Source organism: Lactuca serriola, chromosome 4 (genome assembly GCF_051521515.1).
Source record: "Lactuca serriola cultivar US96UC23 chromosome 4, Lser_US96UC23_V15, whole genome shotgun sequence".
In the NCBI taxonomy this organism is placed as follows: Eukaryota; Viridiplantae; Streptophyta; class Magnoliopsida; order Asterales; family Asteraceae; genus Lactuca; species Lactuca serriola.
The window spans coordinates 157,527,385-157,543,985 of record NC_136411.1 but is presented as its reverse complement, the minus strand read 5'-3'; the positions used below and the strand labels follow the sequence as shown (position 1 = coordinate 157,543,985).

The following is a 16,601-nucleotide window of genomic DNA, read 5'->3' as shown; positions in this document are numbered from 1 at the left end:
TGACAAACACTTTGAAGATGGTGATGTTTTTCTTCATGAAATATCCAATGCAATTGAAAGTTCTAAAAATATTAGCCTAAAATCTTATAAGGTCCAACCCGAATCTCTGAAGTAATGTAAAATACTCATTATATGTATCAATATTTCGTATGTAATCGAAAGTTAAAAGATTATTTCAATATTCATTTCATTCGTATACATGCTATTAAAAGAGAATGACACCTCATTAAACCCATGGACAATTTGAGATTAGCTAAAATACATGCACTATTATATAAGAATTAAGAAACATGATATGAGATACTACTACAACTGCTACAAAATGGTAAATATGCCCAAAAATATACATATATTACACGAATACCCCTCATTAAACCAACCAATCCACTCCCCTTCTCCTATCTTCCTCATAACAAATGGGTTTTTAAACCCCATGTAGACATACTACAAACATACCCTAGAAAAACAAGAGCAAAAAAAAAGTAAAAGAAAAAAAGTTACAAGTAAGAATCGTTTCAATTGTTCAAGAATATCCATTGGGCGTTTTGGGTAATTTTTTCTTAAAGTTAGAGATGCTGCATTGAGGACATATGTACTCTAATCCATCTGTCTTCGCATAATCCTGCAAAAGCGTATAAAGAAAAACAATGTAACATTGATTCCATAATTCACACTAATTTACACTTTTGGTCCCTGGGTTTGTTCAAAACTTTCCGTTTTTGTCCCAAATGGTTTCCTCTTGCTACTGAAAATACTACTTTTTAACGATATCATGGACCAAAATTGATAATAGGCACCAAAATTGCAAGAGAAAATATTTTAGAGCAAAACTGCAATTAGTGAATAAACTCAAGGACCAAAAATGTAATTTACTCGATAAAAAGAAACCATACCTTAAATGCACCAAGACCCTGCCTTCTATCACAACCAAAATGGGCCCACTCACCGCATATCCCACAGTTAACCCAATCCCCAGCTGCACTACTGTTTAAGAGTTTTAAAAAAAAAAAAAAAAGACTTTTAATATTAGCAGACTTATATATATAAGAGTCTAATTGGTTGGATGGAATGGAATAAACAAAGGTAATGGAATGACTCATTACATTCCATCGTCATGGAATTGAATGACTTTTCACATGACTCTTTTTTAAGTCTTTATATAATATGTAAATACAATAATTAGTTTTAAGTTTTAACTCAAATGAACTTATTTACAAAGATAAATTATTGAACATAATAAAAGCTCAAAAATATACTTTCTAGTTAGAGAATGAAAATACTATTTAAAATCATGAAAAAAATCAGTATGTTATAAAAGAAAAGTCTTGGCTAAGGAATGAAGATTAACAAAATGCAAGGAATTGCATATTCTTTCAAGAATAGTTGATTCCATTCCATTCCATCAGTCGAAACAAACAGCTTTTTTCTTGTTATTCCAATGGAATGAACAATTCCATTCCATCATAAACAAGAAAGTAACAAGAAATTTTAATGACCTGTGGCACAACAAGCAGCACTCCCCATCCACATCATCATGTGCCAATTCATATTCCAAAAGATACGTTTCATAATGTCTCTTAAGTGTATTTCCAACACCCTATCAACAAAACAAACCACATAAATAAATGGGACCCACAAAATCACTGACAAAAACCAAGTTTGAGAAGAAAAGGGTATTACCGTCATTCTATTGGTAACTGTGTGGTTTCGCATCTTTGAAAAAACCTGCCCTTTCCAATTGATTCCATTGCCAACATGAAAGCCACCTCTTGAAACCACCTAAACAAGGGCAAAAAGGTAAATTTATCTTCTTCAACATTTACATCATCTCAAAACTATAGATACACTTCGAAAACTCACCTCTCTATATAAATTATAAAGATCCAAACGCTTTGCATTGAGTATTGCATCAGGAAACTCAGCAAGTCCACCTTGAGGAATAAGACGATTATGCCCTCGAAGTATCAAGAACTGCATCACATCCTTCAAAAACTCCTCCTACAAGAATACAAAAAAAACCATTAAACAAGGGAATGTATTTTACCTTTTTTACCCTTAATAACACAATGCATTGTCATGTTTTTACCTCAGAACAAACATGAATTGGACTTCTATCACAACCATGTTTCTTTAATGGAAGGGGGTTTAATGAAATTAACTGTTTTGCTTGATAAGAGCTAGATAATGACTTCCGATGAGTCACAGGGGCTGATCCTGCACTATTGTGTTTGTTGGAGGGTGCTAATGAAACATTTGTCTTCACTTGTCCTCCAAACTCATGTCCATTAACCTCTGAAATCCCAGCAAAAGGTAACATTTTTTGGTGGCGAATGTGTGGAATTGGCCTCAATGCAGCCACTTTTGGTTTCTGTCTGATTACATTCCCGTTTACTGATTCCATTCCTTTGATCCCCGGAATCAGACCATTATTATTAACACGAACACCGGGACCCATTTCTTGATTTGTGAAGGATCTTTTTCTACTTGGAAGCGGGTGTTTCATCCATGTAGGAATTGGAGGGGTGATTATGTTCAAATGGGAATTGTTTTCTTGATTTTTACTAAAAAAAAGTAATCGGTTTGCATCATCTTTTTCAAATGAAGCAACTGCTAACCCTTGAACACTTGCAACACCAAGTGCAACAAAACTTCTGTATGAAACATCTGGTGCTAATTGCCTCAAAACCTAAAGAAATAAATAAATAAACAATCTGTTTTAGTGTCAAACAAGAAAAGAAAAGAAAGGGGTGAATATGTAAATATAGTAAAAACCTGTGAAGCCCATAAAGGGACTTTCATTGAAACTTCAAATACTGTGGCCCCACAAGCTATTGAAGCAGACCCACGAGGCTCAGATAAAGAAACCTTATTTTCTTCAAAGTTTGATATTGCTTGAACTAATTGAGTTTTTTCAATGACTTCACTTTTTATATGATTCTCCAAAAGCTGAAAACAAAAAACAAACATGTAATTTACAGAAATGAGATGAATTATTGTAACTTTTACAAAATGTATTGAAAGTATGTTGCTATTTTGATCATTACCTGATCATCAAAACATGTCTGTGCACTTCCAGACACTAAAAGTGAGATATATGCAGAGCTACAAGTTGAAATGTCACATCTCATTGTGACAACACCTCTTGAAAATGTGCCAGCCTGGAGGGGTGGAGGAAGTGCACTGCATGACATCATCATGTAATTTTTTTACAAAAAATTAAAATTTGAATCCCTATTTTTTAAATTCATAAATCATAATAAAGGGTGTTTTTGTAATTTGATATTACACACCTAACTCGATTGTGAAGTTTACACCCACGCATCTGAAAGATAACTAGCATTAGTAATTTGTTACCCGAGTTAAAAGGGTATTTTTGTAATTTGGTTTAGAGTATACTTACTTCAATACTTAATAGGGCATTAAGTCCATCTTCTAAAGGTTCCAATAAAGAAGCATCCAAATTGGATGTAGATCCACAAACAAGAAGCCTTACATTCACATCATCATCATATATTTTAATTGCAGGAAGGTCCTCAGGGTATTTCTCTTCGTCATCTTCACCCCCTGGTGCTTCAGGAGGGGGGACATTGATCTTTGGTGGATCACCAAGAAGACATGGACCCAATTTGATGTTGACTTTTTCAGATTGACCAACGAGGTTGTTTCTTACACAATATAGTCTGAAAGATGAATGTGCCAGGTGGAATGCATCCCATGTATGGCTAGATGAACTGACATTTGAAAAGGAGAAATAAAAAAAGAGGATATGGAATTAAACAACATGATAGAAAGATTTCATATGTTTAGAATTTATAAATTATAAGTTTTAAGTTTACCTTTGTACGACTGAAAATAGTGCATGACGAAAATGGCAAGCTGCATAACATGAAAAGGAGTGCTTCCAATATATCACATAAGGAATCCCCTGTTGAGATGAATGAATCGTTAACATTTTAGGCAACCAGTTTATAACGAAAATGATGATTTAGTTGTGGGATTTTGTTGATTGCCTTTGAGTGGAGTGTTTCTGCTACTTCTTCACCATCTGGGAATTCTAAATAGACCTGTATTAATGTTGGAAGAGAATGAGATCGCAGAGATGATGAAAGGAAAAATACATTGAAATGCAGATTTTGTATGAAATAAGTTGAATGTTTCAAGTTTTACGTACTGTTGTGGGCAAATACGAACCGAAGAGTCCGGGTAAGTCTTCAGCACCTTCCCATAGAGATCCAACTTCATCGTTTGGAAGCCTTTCTCCTTGAAAATAAACGATGTTTGGTTGTACAGAATCCAGAACCTTACGGAATTCGTCGGTGGTAGGATTGTTTAATGTTTGAACCTGCATTTGGGGATTTGAGTAGAAGAAGAAATTAGCTTAAATCAGTTATGGAATGAAGTAGAGCATGATGTATTGTACCTCTAAACGTCCGGAAGAAGTGATCTCAGGAAAGGGGAAATTGAAGGCAGTGCGATGAGCATCATAATCGTTGTTATTATTTGAATTTCTCCCAGATAAAACTGCCAGCATGCAACAGGTGTGTTTTGCAGTTCCTTGAGCATGAAACATCTTCTAATACATGAACCCTAGCAGAATGATGCGTGCAATAGACCTTCTACACAACAGCAAATCCAATTCATAACTTTAAAATCGATAAATCAACGAAGAAGAGACGAGAAATTCGAAAAACTGACCGACCCAGATGAGAAATTTGAAGAAATCGATGAACCCAGATGGAGATTTGAAGAAAGATCGTCGAATCGTACCCTATTAGAGATGTTCTTGAACTCCAAATCGCGAAAAGGGGCTCCCAAATAGATGAGTAAAGTAAAGAATGGAAACCCTAGTCCTTAAAAAATCAACCCTCACCCACCCAAATTAAAATTTGGAATTAATAGAAAAAGAGAAAAAAAATCGTGTCTAGTAAAGAATCTCTACATCTTTCTATGACTCTATAAAAACCCTCTCTATCCATTCCAGACTCCGTTTTAATCAAAACCAAAAAAATTAAATAAAAAATTCTTACTTTGTTAAATAGGAGCCGCTGTCAGGCTTTGGTGCAGTGACAATTACATTACTCAACTCCCAATCATCAAATCAAATCATCACACCACCTCAAACTCAAAACCAAAAACTTCATAACAAAATTACATAAAATCGATCGCAAGAACTTAAGCAACTGTTTCAAGAAATAGATATAGATAAAAGGAAGAACATGTTTTACATAAGCTTTTGAATTCGATATCGATTAAAACCCCGCTGTTATTGTGAGCTTTATGAACAACGATCCATGAATCAAAACCAATGCGAACTGGGATTTGTATTTTGTAGATAGACGACTCTTCCCAGATTATAGACACCCAGAACTTTTTCTGGCTTGTTGTAAATTTCCATTTGTTAGTTCTATCTTTGGTTGATGATCATGAATGATGCGTATACCCAGAAAGCAGGTTTAAGGGTATTAACAACAGCATCATTGCACCAATCGTTAGTGTCCCGATTGATTATGGAATCATGTTCGTTGCCAGAAGATATGATTACTCTGTTCATGGCCGATGCACTTACTTTCCTAAACTCAACGCCTTCTTTCCTTTCTCAATCGCGATTAGGTTGTGAGAAGTTGGTTTTGATTGTTTGAAATGGATTTCGAACACTGAAACCAAAATTTTCCACCATTGTTGTGCACCTTTATACTAGTAAGGCCGGTTTCGCTTCTTACCTTTTCGTGTGTTCCCATACCTTAGTGATGACTAATTTCGGCTTTTAATACCGGTGCAAATTTGTTGGTTCGTTCCATTTTATTGATAACTTTTATTTTGGGATATTTATACTTTTGAATTGTTTTGATTCCAAAGAAATCATCAAGTTTTTATAAAAGTTAGTGATTTTGGTATTGTCTTAAATTGGACATTTTTATTAGTTTATTATAATTATAATTCACAATTAATTAGATCATTCATATGGTGACATTATTTTCTCTCAAAATTATTTTAAAAAACAATCTAAAATATAATGATTTTTGTGATATTTATTTAAAATATAATGATTTTTGGAATGCATAACGATCTTATATGATATTTATTCAAAATATAGTGACTTTTTGATTAACTGATTATGTTTTAAATTAACTAAGTTTTATTTAAGAAGTTAATAGAAAAAAATTCCAAAACTTTTAGAACAATTTTGGAATTTCAAAAAGAAAATACTTTGTTTTTTATTAAAATCTAACAAAGAGTCAAATAAACAAAGCAAATGAAAATTATATGTGTAATGTTCCAAATTTCAACCCAAAATTTTCATTTAAATTTTAGGTAAAAACTAAATTAACTTAATTCTCAAAAGAGTAATCGACCGTTTGTTTCAAACATCATCTAATTAGAGTTATAAAATCAAGAATGAGGAAGGTCATTAAAACATAATAGAAAATACAATGCAATTATGTTGTGTCATTCCCCTTGCTATAAGAAGTAGTTTAAATATTTAAACTTAAAATTGTAAACACAGCCCTTAATGAGTTTCAGAATATACCACATATCATACCAGATAACGGGCCTAGCCCAACGGTTATGTTTCAATCTTGCAGACCCAACCCAACACACATACATTTGGGTCGATCCCAATTCCAGATAAACGGACCTAACCCAATAAGCTCAGTCTAACAAGCATATAAACCAACATGCAATAGTCACAAAGATAACAAGCATAACATGACACCCAGTATCCTATAATATAGTGAGAAGACTCACATGAATCAAGAGTTGGATCCACTACTCAAAGTCTCAAAAGAGTAATCGACCGTTTGTTTCAAACATCATCTAATTAGAGTTATAAAATCAAGAATGAGGAAGGTCATTAAAACATAATAGAAAATACAATGCAATCATGTTGTGTCATTCCCCTTGCTATAAGAAGTAGTTTAAATATTTAAACTTAAAATTGTAAACACAACCCTTAGTGACTTTCAAAATATACCACATATCATACCAGATAACGGGCCTAGCCCAACAGTTATGTTTCAATCTTGCAGACCCAACCCAACACACATACATTTGGGTCGATCCCAATTCCAGATAAACAGACCTAACCCAATAAGCTCAGTCTAACAAGCATATAAACCAACATGCAATAGTCACAAAGATAACAAGCATAACATGACACCCATTATCCTATAATATAATGAGAAGACTCACATGAATCAAGAGTTGGATCCACTACTCAAAGTCTCAAAAAATCAACTACACGAACTACCTAAACCAACATAGACTCAAACCTCAGTCTATAACTCAAAACATCCACGTTTGACCAAAAGACAAATTTGTCAAAAATTCAACGGTCAAATGCCTATACGCTGCGACCAAAAACCTTGTCTATGCAGCGACCAAAAACTATGTTTACGCTGAAGACACTACCCAACAAAATAGATGTGATTGCAACGTGTAACCGTGGTGCGGACCATCCTTGTATGTGTCGCGTTTCCTCTAGTAGAAAACCAACTCCATTAAGTGCTTAATCCTTACAGATCAAACCTTAACTTTTCATATCTGAATCATTCTGATAACTCGATGGATAAAGTTTCCAACTTTTTCCGTCGTAACAGCTTAATAATTTAAAATCTCAAACCTTAAGTTCAAGTGTAACGACCCAAATTTCTATCATCTAATTAACTAGGGGATTATCAGAGTTTTCTAACAAGTGTGAAATTCTATTAAAATTTAAACACTCAAGGTTACCTTCGGGTTTACAATAAAATCTTACATATAAATTAAAGTAGTAAGGAATATACAAACAAATAAAATTACTTCTAATATAACTCCTTGTGCTCTTATCTTCTTCTCTTGTACCACAACTATTTCGTGAACTTATAAAACATGAAACATCTCTACAACATCTGACAACAATGTTTGGTGAGTTATATTATTTTTATTTTCATGTTCATCTACTCTTCCCATATTTCATACTATAATCTTTCTTCTTTTATTCTATCTCATGCTCTACATTTAAACTCTTCTTCTCAAGGCATAGACTGACAATCTTTCTTGTCTCATTAAATCTATCTATTTTCTTCCATTTCTTCTCATACCTTAGCATTCTATTCTCTCATTCTCGTATATCACACACTGTTATTCTTATCAATCATATATCTATTCTATCTTTCTTAGCCTCTTCTCAGGCTCATCTTATACTCTTCATATACTCTATCTCTACCTCTACTCTAATTCTTCTCTACTTTCCTCTTAATCTTTATATCTTCCTCCATACTTTATCTCGCATCACCTTTCCTCTACTCTTATATATGATCTATGATTGATTTTTTCGTGTTCTACTTACTTCATCTCATACTTCTTATATTGATCCCTCACAGATCTTTTAAAAAAATCTTCTCTTGAATCCCTCACTGATTCTAATACACATCTAGTACTTAATTCATTAAGTACTTAATATATGTCTATGTCTAGACATACTTGCATACACACATAGGATTATAAAGGATATAACCTTATTATTTTCTCATATACATCTCTTAGGTATTTAACAAATACATGTGCGATCTCTAACCATACATAAGATCATATTACATATAATTCTATTATTTTCTCATTGACTCTTATGGGTATTACTCATAATAACCATATCATTTCCTTGTAGATATAAATATACTTTGGTTATACATACATACTTAGGTACATGGTTTTACATGTATAATCACAAACACTTAGTCTTATATATGATTATAATCTATATAATCATATCTTTTCTTCATCTATATCATGCTCAGATACATGGCTCTTTTCATACATATATATATATATATATATATATATACATAAAAATTTTGGATTAGGTATCTAAGCTAATAATTAAATTGATATATACTTGAATTAAAAACAAAGTCTGTGCGGGTTACCCTCAAAACTAGTAATTGACTAGAATGATTTTTGGAGAGAGACATTGATTTATTGAGTTATTATGTGATTAATAAATAACAATAAATGGTTTGTTAATATATTATAAGATTAAAATAGTATTATTTAATTAATAATTAATCAAAACTTAAATGGAATTAATTTTGAGATTAATTTGATTGATTAAAAGTGCAAGGACTAAAGTTATAGTTGTTCAATAGTTGAATAGGAGAAGAATTTTGGAAGGATCTTAGGGTTGGCCGAAATTTGTTTTAACCTCTAGGGTTTCTATAATTCTTCATGTGGATAATAAGGAAACTAGATAAAGTCAATATTTGAAATAATACTATTTTATTGAAATTAGGGTTATCTAGGGTTTTCCTATCAGCTATAAATAGAGTCATTTGGCTCCTTATTTTCAGTCACTCTAATTCTAAGAAGGATAGCCGAAAATCTCATCCTCTATCCTCTCTTCTCAAGTGTTTTAATTACTAGGGTTTTGGTACAAACCATGAGAGACATTAGATTTCTGATGCTTGCTTGCTAAGAGCTTTTTGAAGAAAGATTTGGTTGATTATCTGCAATAACAATCAAAAGGTATGTAAACCCTAATCCCTTGTAATTTTTTTATAGTAGGGTTTCTTTAGGGTTCTTGATGTTCATAGATTGTTGCTATCAATAGAGAAAACTTAGATCCAAATAGGTTGCATGTGAATTTAAGGGTTAAGTTTTTTTGTCATATGTTTTAATTATAACCTAGAAACCCCATGAGTGGTATCAAAGCCATAGTTTTTTATTTGACTGTGCATAATAGTGAATATATCAAAATTAGGGTTTATAGAAATTAAACCCTAATGTCCATGATTTTCGATTTTACTAGGACTTCTTGAAACCCTAGCCTCCTTAACCTTATTTTCGAAAATGGGGGAGCTCCTTTATAGTTTTATCTTGTTTCCTTAATTATTATTTTGAAAGCCTTAAATTTTGAATAATTAAAACCTGATAAACCCAGCCCTAATTTTCGAAAATTAGAAGGGTTTGGATTATGATTAAATTTGAACTATTTTATTAATTGTTTAATTTAAATAATTATTCAATCCCTAGATGATTTAATTAATTTAATTAATTGTTTAATTAAAATATAAAGATAAATCATAATTTGTTTAATATTAATTAATTAAAAGGTTTAATTTAGATAACTAATATTTAAACCTTGTATTTTGAAAATGTTCTAAAATACACTTTATATATATATATATATATATATATATATATATATATATATATACTATTAAAAGTTTAATATATTATATGTATAAGACAACTCAGTCAAATCACTAGTACGCCTCTTTCACGAAGCCATACTATAACGGTGTATAAGTGTTTTGGTCAAAAATTAATCAAGTGTAAATCAATCAAATTATATGAGAGGTTGTGATGTTGTAATCGAAGAAAATGAGCAAATAAAAAGTAGGTGACACAAGTGGTTTACAGGGAAAGCCATTGATCCTTGCTAGGATCTCCGACACAAAACCTTAGGAGATTATAATGTTAGTTTTTATTAATTAAAAAGATGAGTTACAGATATACGAGTACAATAGTTGCAGTAAGTTTTGGTGTGTGTTGTGTGCAAAATACATGTGTATTTATAGTCTAGTCTAAGCAACAATAAGTCTGATATTACCGGGATCCTCTTGAATAAAAATGAACATGTTGGTTTGACTTGGTATTCTTGGGTATTTTGCTTGATTGAAGTACTTCATTGGTGAGAATAAGTCTTATGTTGACTAATTATGTACATGTGAGAAAAAGACTAGAAATATATTTGTTATAGATGTTAGGAAATAATAATAACAATTTTCAGGATCTTGAGAAGTATTCGGGATCCTAAAAGATCTTGAAGATCCGGGATCCTGAATAGGGTTGAGGATCTTGGCCCTAGCAATTTCCCCCAAATTATACCTACGAAATATCAAGGTTAATTTCAAATATTTTAAAGGTATAACTTTATGTAAATGGAGATAAGGTTTTCAAGTTTTAAATTGTAACGGATAGAATTTATCTGTTTAATACTCATGATGATGCGGTCAAATCATCCTTCTCTCTCTTATCTGACATCAAGATAAATAGGGATAGACGGAGTAAATTTTTCTTTACTTTTTCTCGCTTCCCTTTGATCATCTCCGGCTAACTTCGAAGGTAACTTCTTATTCCTTCCTCTTTTTTCTTCTCCTATTTCGATCGTGGGTAAAAAGATGGTTCGATCTCAAGCTAGCATTTATGCCCCTTCCAAGGATGACTTTACCGATCAAAACCTCCTCACTTACAACGAGACTTGCTTTTTTGATGATGAGGATATTGGGTTCCTGAAATATAATGAGGTTTTTCCTGTAGACATGATCTTTAGGCCCTTTGATCATTCGCTTCAACCAGATTTCGCTTCTTCTTCATGGATTTGCTTCCTTGAATACCCCTTCTCTTTGGGTTTAAAGTATCCCTTTACCAAAATTTTCTCTGAGTTTTTGCAAATCACACACATCTCTTATATCCAAGCCATGTCGGTCATATGGAGGATCCTATTATGGATCAATCAGTTGAATCGATCCAATGACGTAGGCATAGGCGTCGCTAAACTAGCTCATGTTTACGATCTCTTTACCTTTAGGAACTCTCATTTCTTGCTAAAGTGATAGTTAGTTTTGTTTACTTCTTTTTATAGTTTATTTTAGCATATTTCGTTCTTAATTTAGATAATCTCCATGCATATTTTCCCTTTTTTTTATTTCATGACTACTTCGGGTACTTTCGAATCTTGTGAGCATAATTGCAGGTTTTTGGGTCTAGCGGAGCGGGAGTGTTCGGGACGTATGGGAAGCGATGAGATTTGGTAGACAAAAAGGATGTTAGGCTTGGTGATTGTGGAGATGATGCATGGAGCGTGCTTGATGATTATTTGAAGGCTTGGAGAAAATGAACTTTAAAATTGCAAGATGCGGGAGAATATTCGAGCATGCGGAGATTGATGATTGGACGATTATGGAAGCTATGGATCATTTGGAGAAGCCAAATTGGGTTTAAATTGAAGAAAACTTGAAGAAAAATGGGCTAGGAGCTGATTGGACTCGAACTGAGCCAAGTGGGCTAAGCTATGGAGGCCCAAACCTCAAAGATGCTACATCCAGGGGCCACCCGCGCAACAGCACGCGGGTCGCGCAACCCCCTGCAGGGGCAATTCCGGAAATTCTTGTTTTGAGCTATATGAGGAAGTTTGGTGTGCCACTTTTCTAGACGCTTGAACATCCGATTTTTAGAGATTCTCTCTGGAGTTTTGAAGACTTTGGAAGGCTAAGAACACTTGAAGAACATCATATTTTTACCTCTTGATTCTTGCTTAATGTTTGGTACAATTTTCTCTAACTTTGTTTCTTTGAGTTTAGCCATGCTTGGCTAAACTAATCTTGGTTGACTTTTGGTTAATCCTTTGAACTTTTGTTGAATGTTGAAGAATCCATGAACATGTTCTTAAATCTTTATGGGAATGTTTTGTGTTTTAACATCTTATCACTACTTGTATGTTTTAGTTCATGAGTTTAAATGTGTTTGTGGTGATTAGTTGGCTAATTTCTTGATTAAGTAAAGGATCCTCAAATTAGCAAGCAACAAATGATTTTTGTGTTGTTTTTGCTTCACACAATCATAAAAACATTTCCTCCAACATGGTGGTGAAAGCATTTGACCCCTCTTGGATTTGGTGACTTTTTGGTTCTTAATGCTAGTTGACTTTCACTAATTACATGCTATTTGGAATTAGTGACTTTGACTAAGGAAATTGTTATGAGATTCTCTAGCCATTTCAACAATTAAGAAAAGTCTAGGTAATCTCAAGCTCCTTGGATTACTATAGCCAAATTAAGGATTTAAATCAAAGTATTGCACCATTGGATTCTAATGATATGTTCATCAAAAGTCAAAGTGAGGAAACTTTAAGTCAACCATCTCTCCCTTATTGATTTTACATCAAACTCTTATTTTTGTTGCATTTGTCTATTTAAATCATAGTTAATTCTAGTTTGTTTCAAGTATTTCAAAACACCAAAACCCCCCATTTTATTTTTATTGTCATTTTACAAGTATTTTTACAAAGAGATTTTTCATAGAGTTATAAATTGAACCAATCTCCGTGGATTCGATCCCTTTACCACTATACACTATTTTAGTGTGTAATATTTAGGGTTATTATTTGTGTTGGCCTCGACAACCACCATAAAGCTTAAGCCTAACAAATCTCCAATTATTCTGAAATCAAAACATAATGATGGAGCTTGGAAATAGAAATACTTTTTTATGAGACGCGACACTATTTTCGGTGGGGATCTTCTACCAAAGTTTTGGGTAAAAAAGGGTAGGATTTACTCTTTCATTGCAAGGATCATGGGATTCACTTTTTTTTTTTTTGTTTATTGTAATGTAGGGTTCAAATTTAAAAAGATCATCCTTACCACCAAGGATACTGAGGACAAGGTGACAAACTTCCTTACTTTATATGTAGTTGATAGGTCCTTTAGGCTTGAAAACTCCAGTCTCCAAGAGGGTTCCTCTACCACATCTTCAATGGTTACCGGTAAGGAGTGTGCCTTCTTTCTATTGTTTTACCTTATCTTCGGGATCCCGAACTGATGAAGATCCCTAATACAGGATCTAAAGCTACCTGCTCTAGTGCTCTATTTGGCCTTTCTGATATTGAGGATGACATGACTAGCGGTTTGATTATGGTCAAGAAGGAAAAATTTGCCTCCTCTCTTCCTCCCAAGAGGGCTCACATTGACCTCACTATCAAGACTCCAAGTTCCCAGAGAAGGAAAACCGTTGAGGCTACAGATTTGATTCTGGAAGACCTTGGACCCAAGGAAGATCTAAAGAAGTTGATTTCTTTTTTCTTAATCTATAAGTGTTTCGTGAACTCTGGTTATTATTTTTCCAATTTACTAATGTCGTTTTTATTCCAGGTCTTTGATCACATTTCTCGATCCACTGTCAACTTGAAAATCAGAGCAGAGAGGGATGAGTTACCCTTAATGGAGAAGGAGAAAGAGTGGAAACCCAAAAATGAGGATCTCCTAATGAGGGTGGAGCCTCTGAGTAAAGAGAAGGATGAGAATGAGGGAGAGCATGCTGCTGAGATGACAAATGTGATAGTCGAGGTGAGGAGCAGTGTTGTTGTGGTTGTTCGGGAAGCTAACATCAAACTCACAGAGGACGTAGCCAACGTGGGATCCTGGAAAGTAGTTGGATGGGGCATGGCCCTATATAAACCAACTGGTGAGCCTGTTAACACCAGTCAGGATCCTGCAAAGAGCGGGAGGTAAGAGGAGAGGAAGGACTAGGGAAAGTCCCTGGTGGTGATGACCAAACTTTGGTTTAATTTTGGTTAGTTGAAAATGATTTTTGTATCTTGGATGTAAGACAATTAACTCGTTTATTTTTTGGTAGGGTTATGGGCAACCCTTTTTAATTTCATGTCATAGTTGTTTCATATCTCTTTTGTTTGTGTGGTTGATATGCTTGATATGATTGTAGGTCTTCCGAGGATCCTTATGCCATCAGGATCCTAAAGAGTTTAGGTTTTACAATAACTTTTAAGTTTTGAATAACCTGAAATAGTTAGTTATCAATTTGGGATATTAAAATAGTTAATATCCTTAGGAGAATAAACCTTTAATTATTACGTAGGAAAAATAACTTTAAAGATAGATAAAACCTGGTGATCTTTAGGTTTTATAATCCTTTGATTTAGGAGGATCCTCGATTTATTTTCATACGATCTTGAAGTTCGGATAAGCAAGGATCCACTTTAGAATTTCATTTATGAGGATCTAAATTGAGCTCTTAGCAAACAATTAGGGAGGATCCCACCTTAAGAAGTAGTTGGGGATAATCCCAACTTAGAAATAACTGGGGAGGATCCCCTCTTATAATATGATCATGTTATAAAGCTTATAAATTTCATTGGGAAGATCCAAACTTAAGATAACATGTCAATGTTATAAACCTTAGTAATTTACTATGGATGATCCCAACTTAAGATAAAATGTCAATGTTATAAACCTTAGTAATTTACTATGGAAGATCCCAACTTAAGATAACATGTCAATGTTATAAACCTTAGTAATTTAGTGTGGAATATTCCAACTAGGATAACATGTCAGTGTTATAAACCTTTGATAAAACGTTAGGACCTTTACATATGTTCATAAATAAGAGGGTTACCAAGTCACTAAGCATGAAATGATACCCTTATTCACATCCCATAGTAAGACATCATGCATCCAAGCGAGGTGTAAAAACCTAAACTCGTATGAAAGAGGTAATTAGCTCTTTAAAACTTAGAGGGGATTAAGTACCCTTAATTGTAGGAGAGATGATCGGTCTCTATTCGTAATTGTTGGGATCTTTGAGCTTCTGCATGTTGAAAATGTTAGCTTGAGGTGGGTGTTATCTTGGATAACACCCCTCCGATGCTTAATCCAGTAATGTTCTTCAAAAATAAATAAAAGAACTTAAACTAAAGCAAAAGGTAAGGATTGTGTACCTTGGATCTTATCGGAAAGAAAAATAGTTTGACTTACATGAAATATGCTTTCAAGTGTATGACATTCCAGGATCTTGGTAAGATGTCCCCATCGAGGGTAGATAGCCAATATGCTCCTTTTCTTGCTTTTGAATCGCTGAGATAAGGCCCTTCCCATTTAGGTGCTAATTTCCCTACATAAGGATCCTTGGTATTTTGAAATCCCTTCCTAAGAACCAAGTCACCTTCCTGGAATCTTCTGACTTTTATGTTTTTTTATATTTTTTGGAGATTCTTTGTTGATGAGCTATAATATAGATCCTGACAAGATCCCTGAGCTCATCAATAGTGTTGAGATCTTGGGCTAGGATCTTATTGTTGTTTTTCTGATATTGGAGTTGGTATCTTGCTGTAGGGATCACCACCTCATTTGGGATCACAACTTCTATCCCAAACACCAAAGAACATGGAGTTTGACATGTGGTTGTCTTTGATGTGGTCCTATCTACCCATATGACGAAGGGAAGTTCTTCAACCTATCTTCCTTTCGTCGCATATAGCCTTTTCTTCAGATTATTGACTATGATTTTGTTGCTAGATTCTTCTTGACCATTGGCCTGGGGATGAACAGGAGCGGAAGTTATCATTTTAATTCCCTAACTAGTGCAAAAGTCTCTATTCTTTTTGCTTATGAATTGGGACCCATTATCACAATTTCAGTTGGCATCTCGAACCTGGTCAAGATATTACATTTAATAAATGAGACTACCTCTTTATCTCTTAGCTGAACAAAAGCTACAGTCTCTATCCACTTAGAGAAATATTCAGTCATTACTAGCATGAAGACCTTTCCACTAGGAGCCTTTGGTAGTTTGCCAACTATATCCATTCCCCATTTCATGAAGACCTTTGACAGGCATCACACTTTTATGCAAGCAAGAAAGCATCTTTTTTCATTGGTGACCAATAGTATCATGTCCTTAGTATATTGGATCATAAGGATATGCCCCCAGTATAGTTGCCATAATCCTCTCTATGTATATTTTTCATAAATTTTGTAGCTTCGTGATCTTCCAAACATCTTAGATATGTACTTGCCATGGATTTTTTTATATAACTTCCCTTGGAC

At 33.7% G+C, this 16,601-nt stretch overlaps 1 protein-coding gene across 2 annotated transcripts; it reads right to left on the bottom strand.

Annotated features, from left to right (window-relative positions):
• Nucleotides 1–249: 249 nt before the first annotated feature.
• On the bottom strand, nucleotides 250–5,752 carry LOC145102827 (ARID/BRIGHT DNA-binding domain-containing protein). 2 transcript variants are annotated; one of them, XM_079040309.1, is made up of 15 exons: nucleotides 4,696–5,752; nucleotides 4,421–4,616; nucleotides 4,172–4,342; nucleotides 4,011–4,064; nucleotides 3,837–3,925; nucleotides 3,401–3,731; nucleotides 3,291–3,322; nucleotides 3,045–3,180; nucleotides 2,773–2,946; nucleotides 2,087–2,686; nucleotides 1,861–1,998; nucleotides 1,681–1,779; nucleotides 1,497–1,597; nucleotides 894–984; nucleotides 250–622 (listed from the first exon to the last, which is right to left on the bottom strand). In XM_079040309.1, the coding sequence occupies exons 2-15, from the start codon at nucleotides 4,568–4,570 to the stop codon at nucleotides 524–526; spliced, it is 2,265 nt and encodes a 754-aa protein (XP_078896435.1). In that variant the 5' UTR covers nucleotides 4,571–4,616; nucleotides 4,696–5,752; the 3' UTR covers nucleotides 250–523. The 2 variants fall into 2 exon arrangements, with proteins under 2 accessions (XP_078896435.1, XP_078896434.1); XM_079040308.1 differs by having other exon boundaries at nucleotides 4,700–5,752.
• Nucleotides 5,753–16,601: the final 10,849 nt, after the last annotated feature.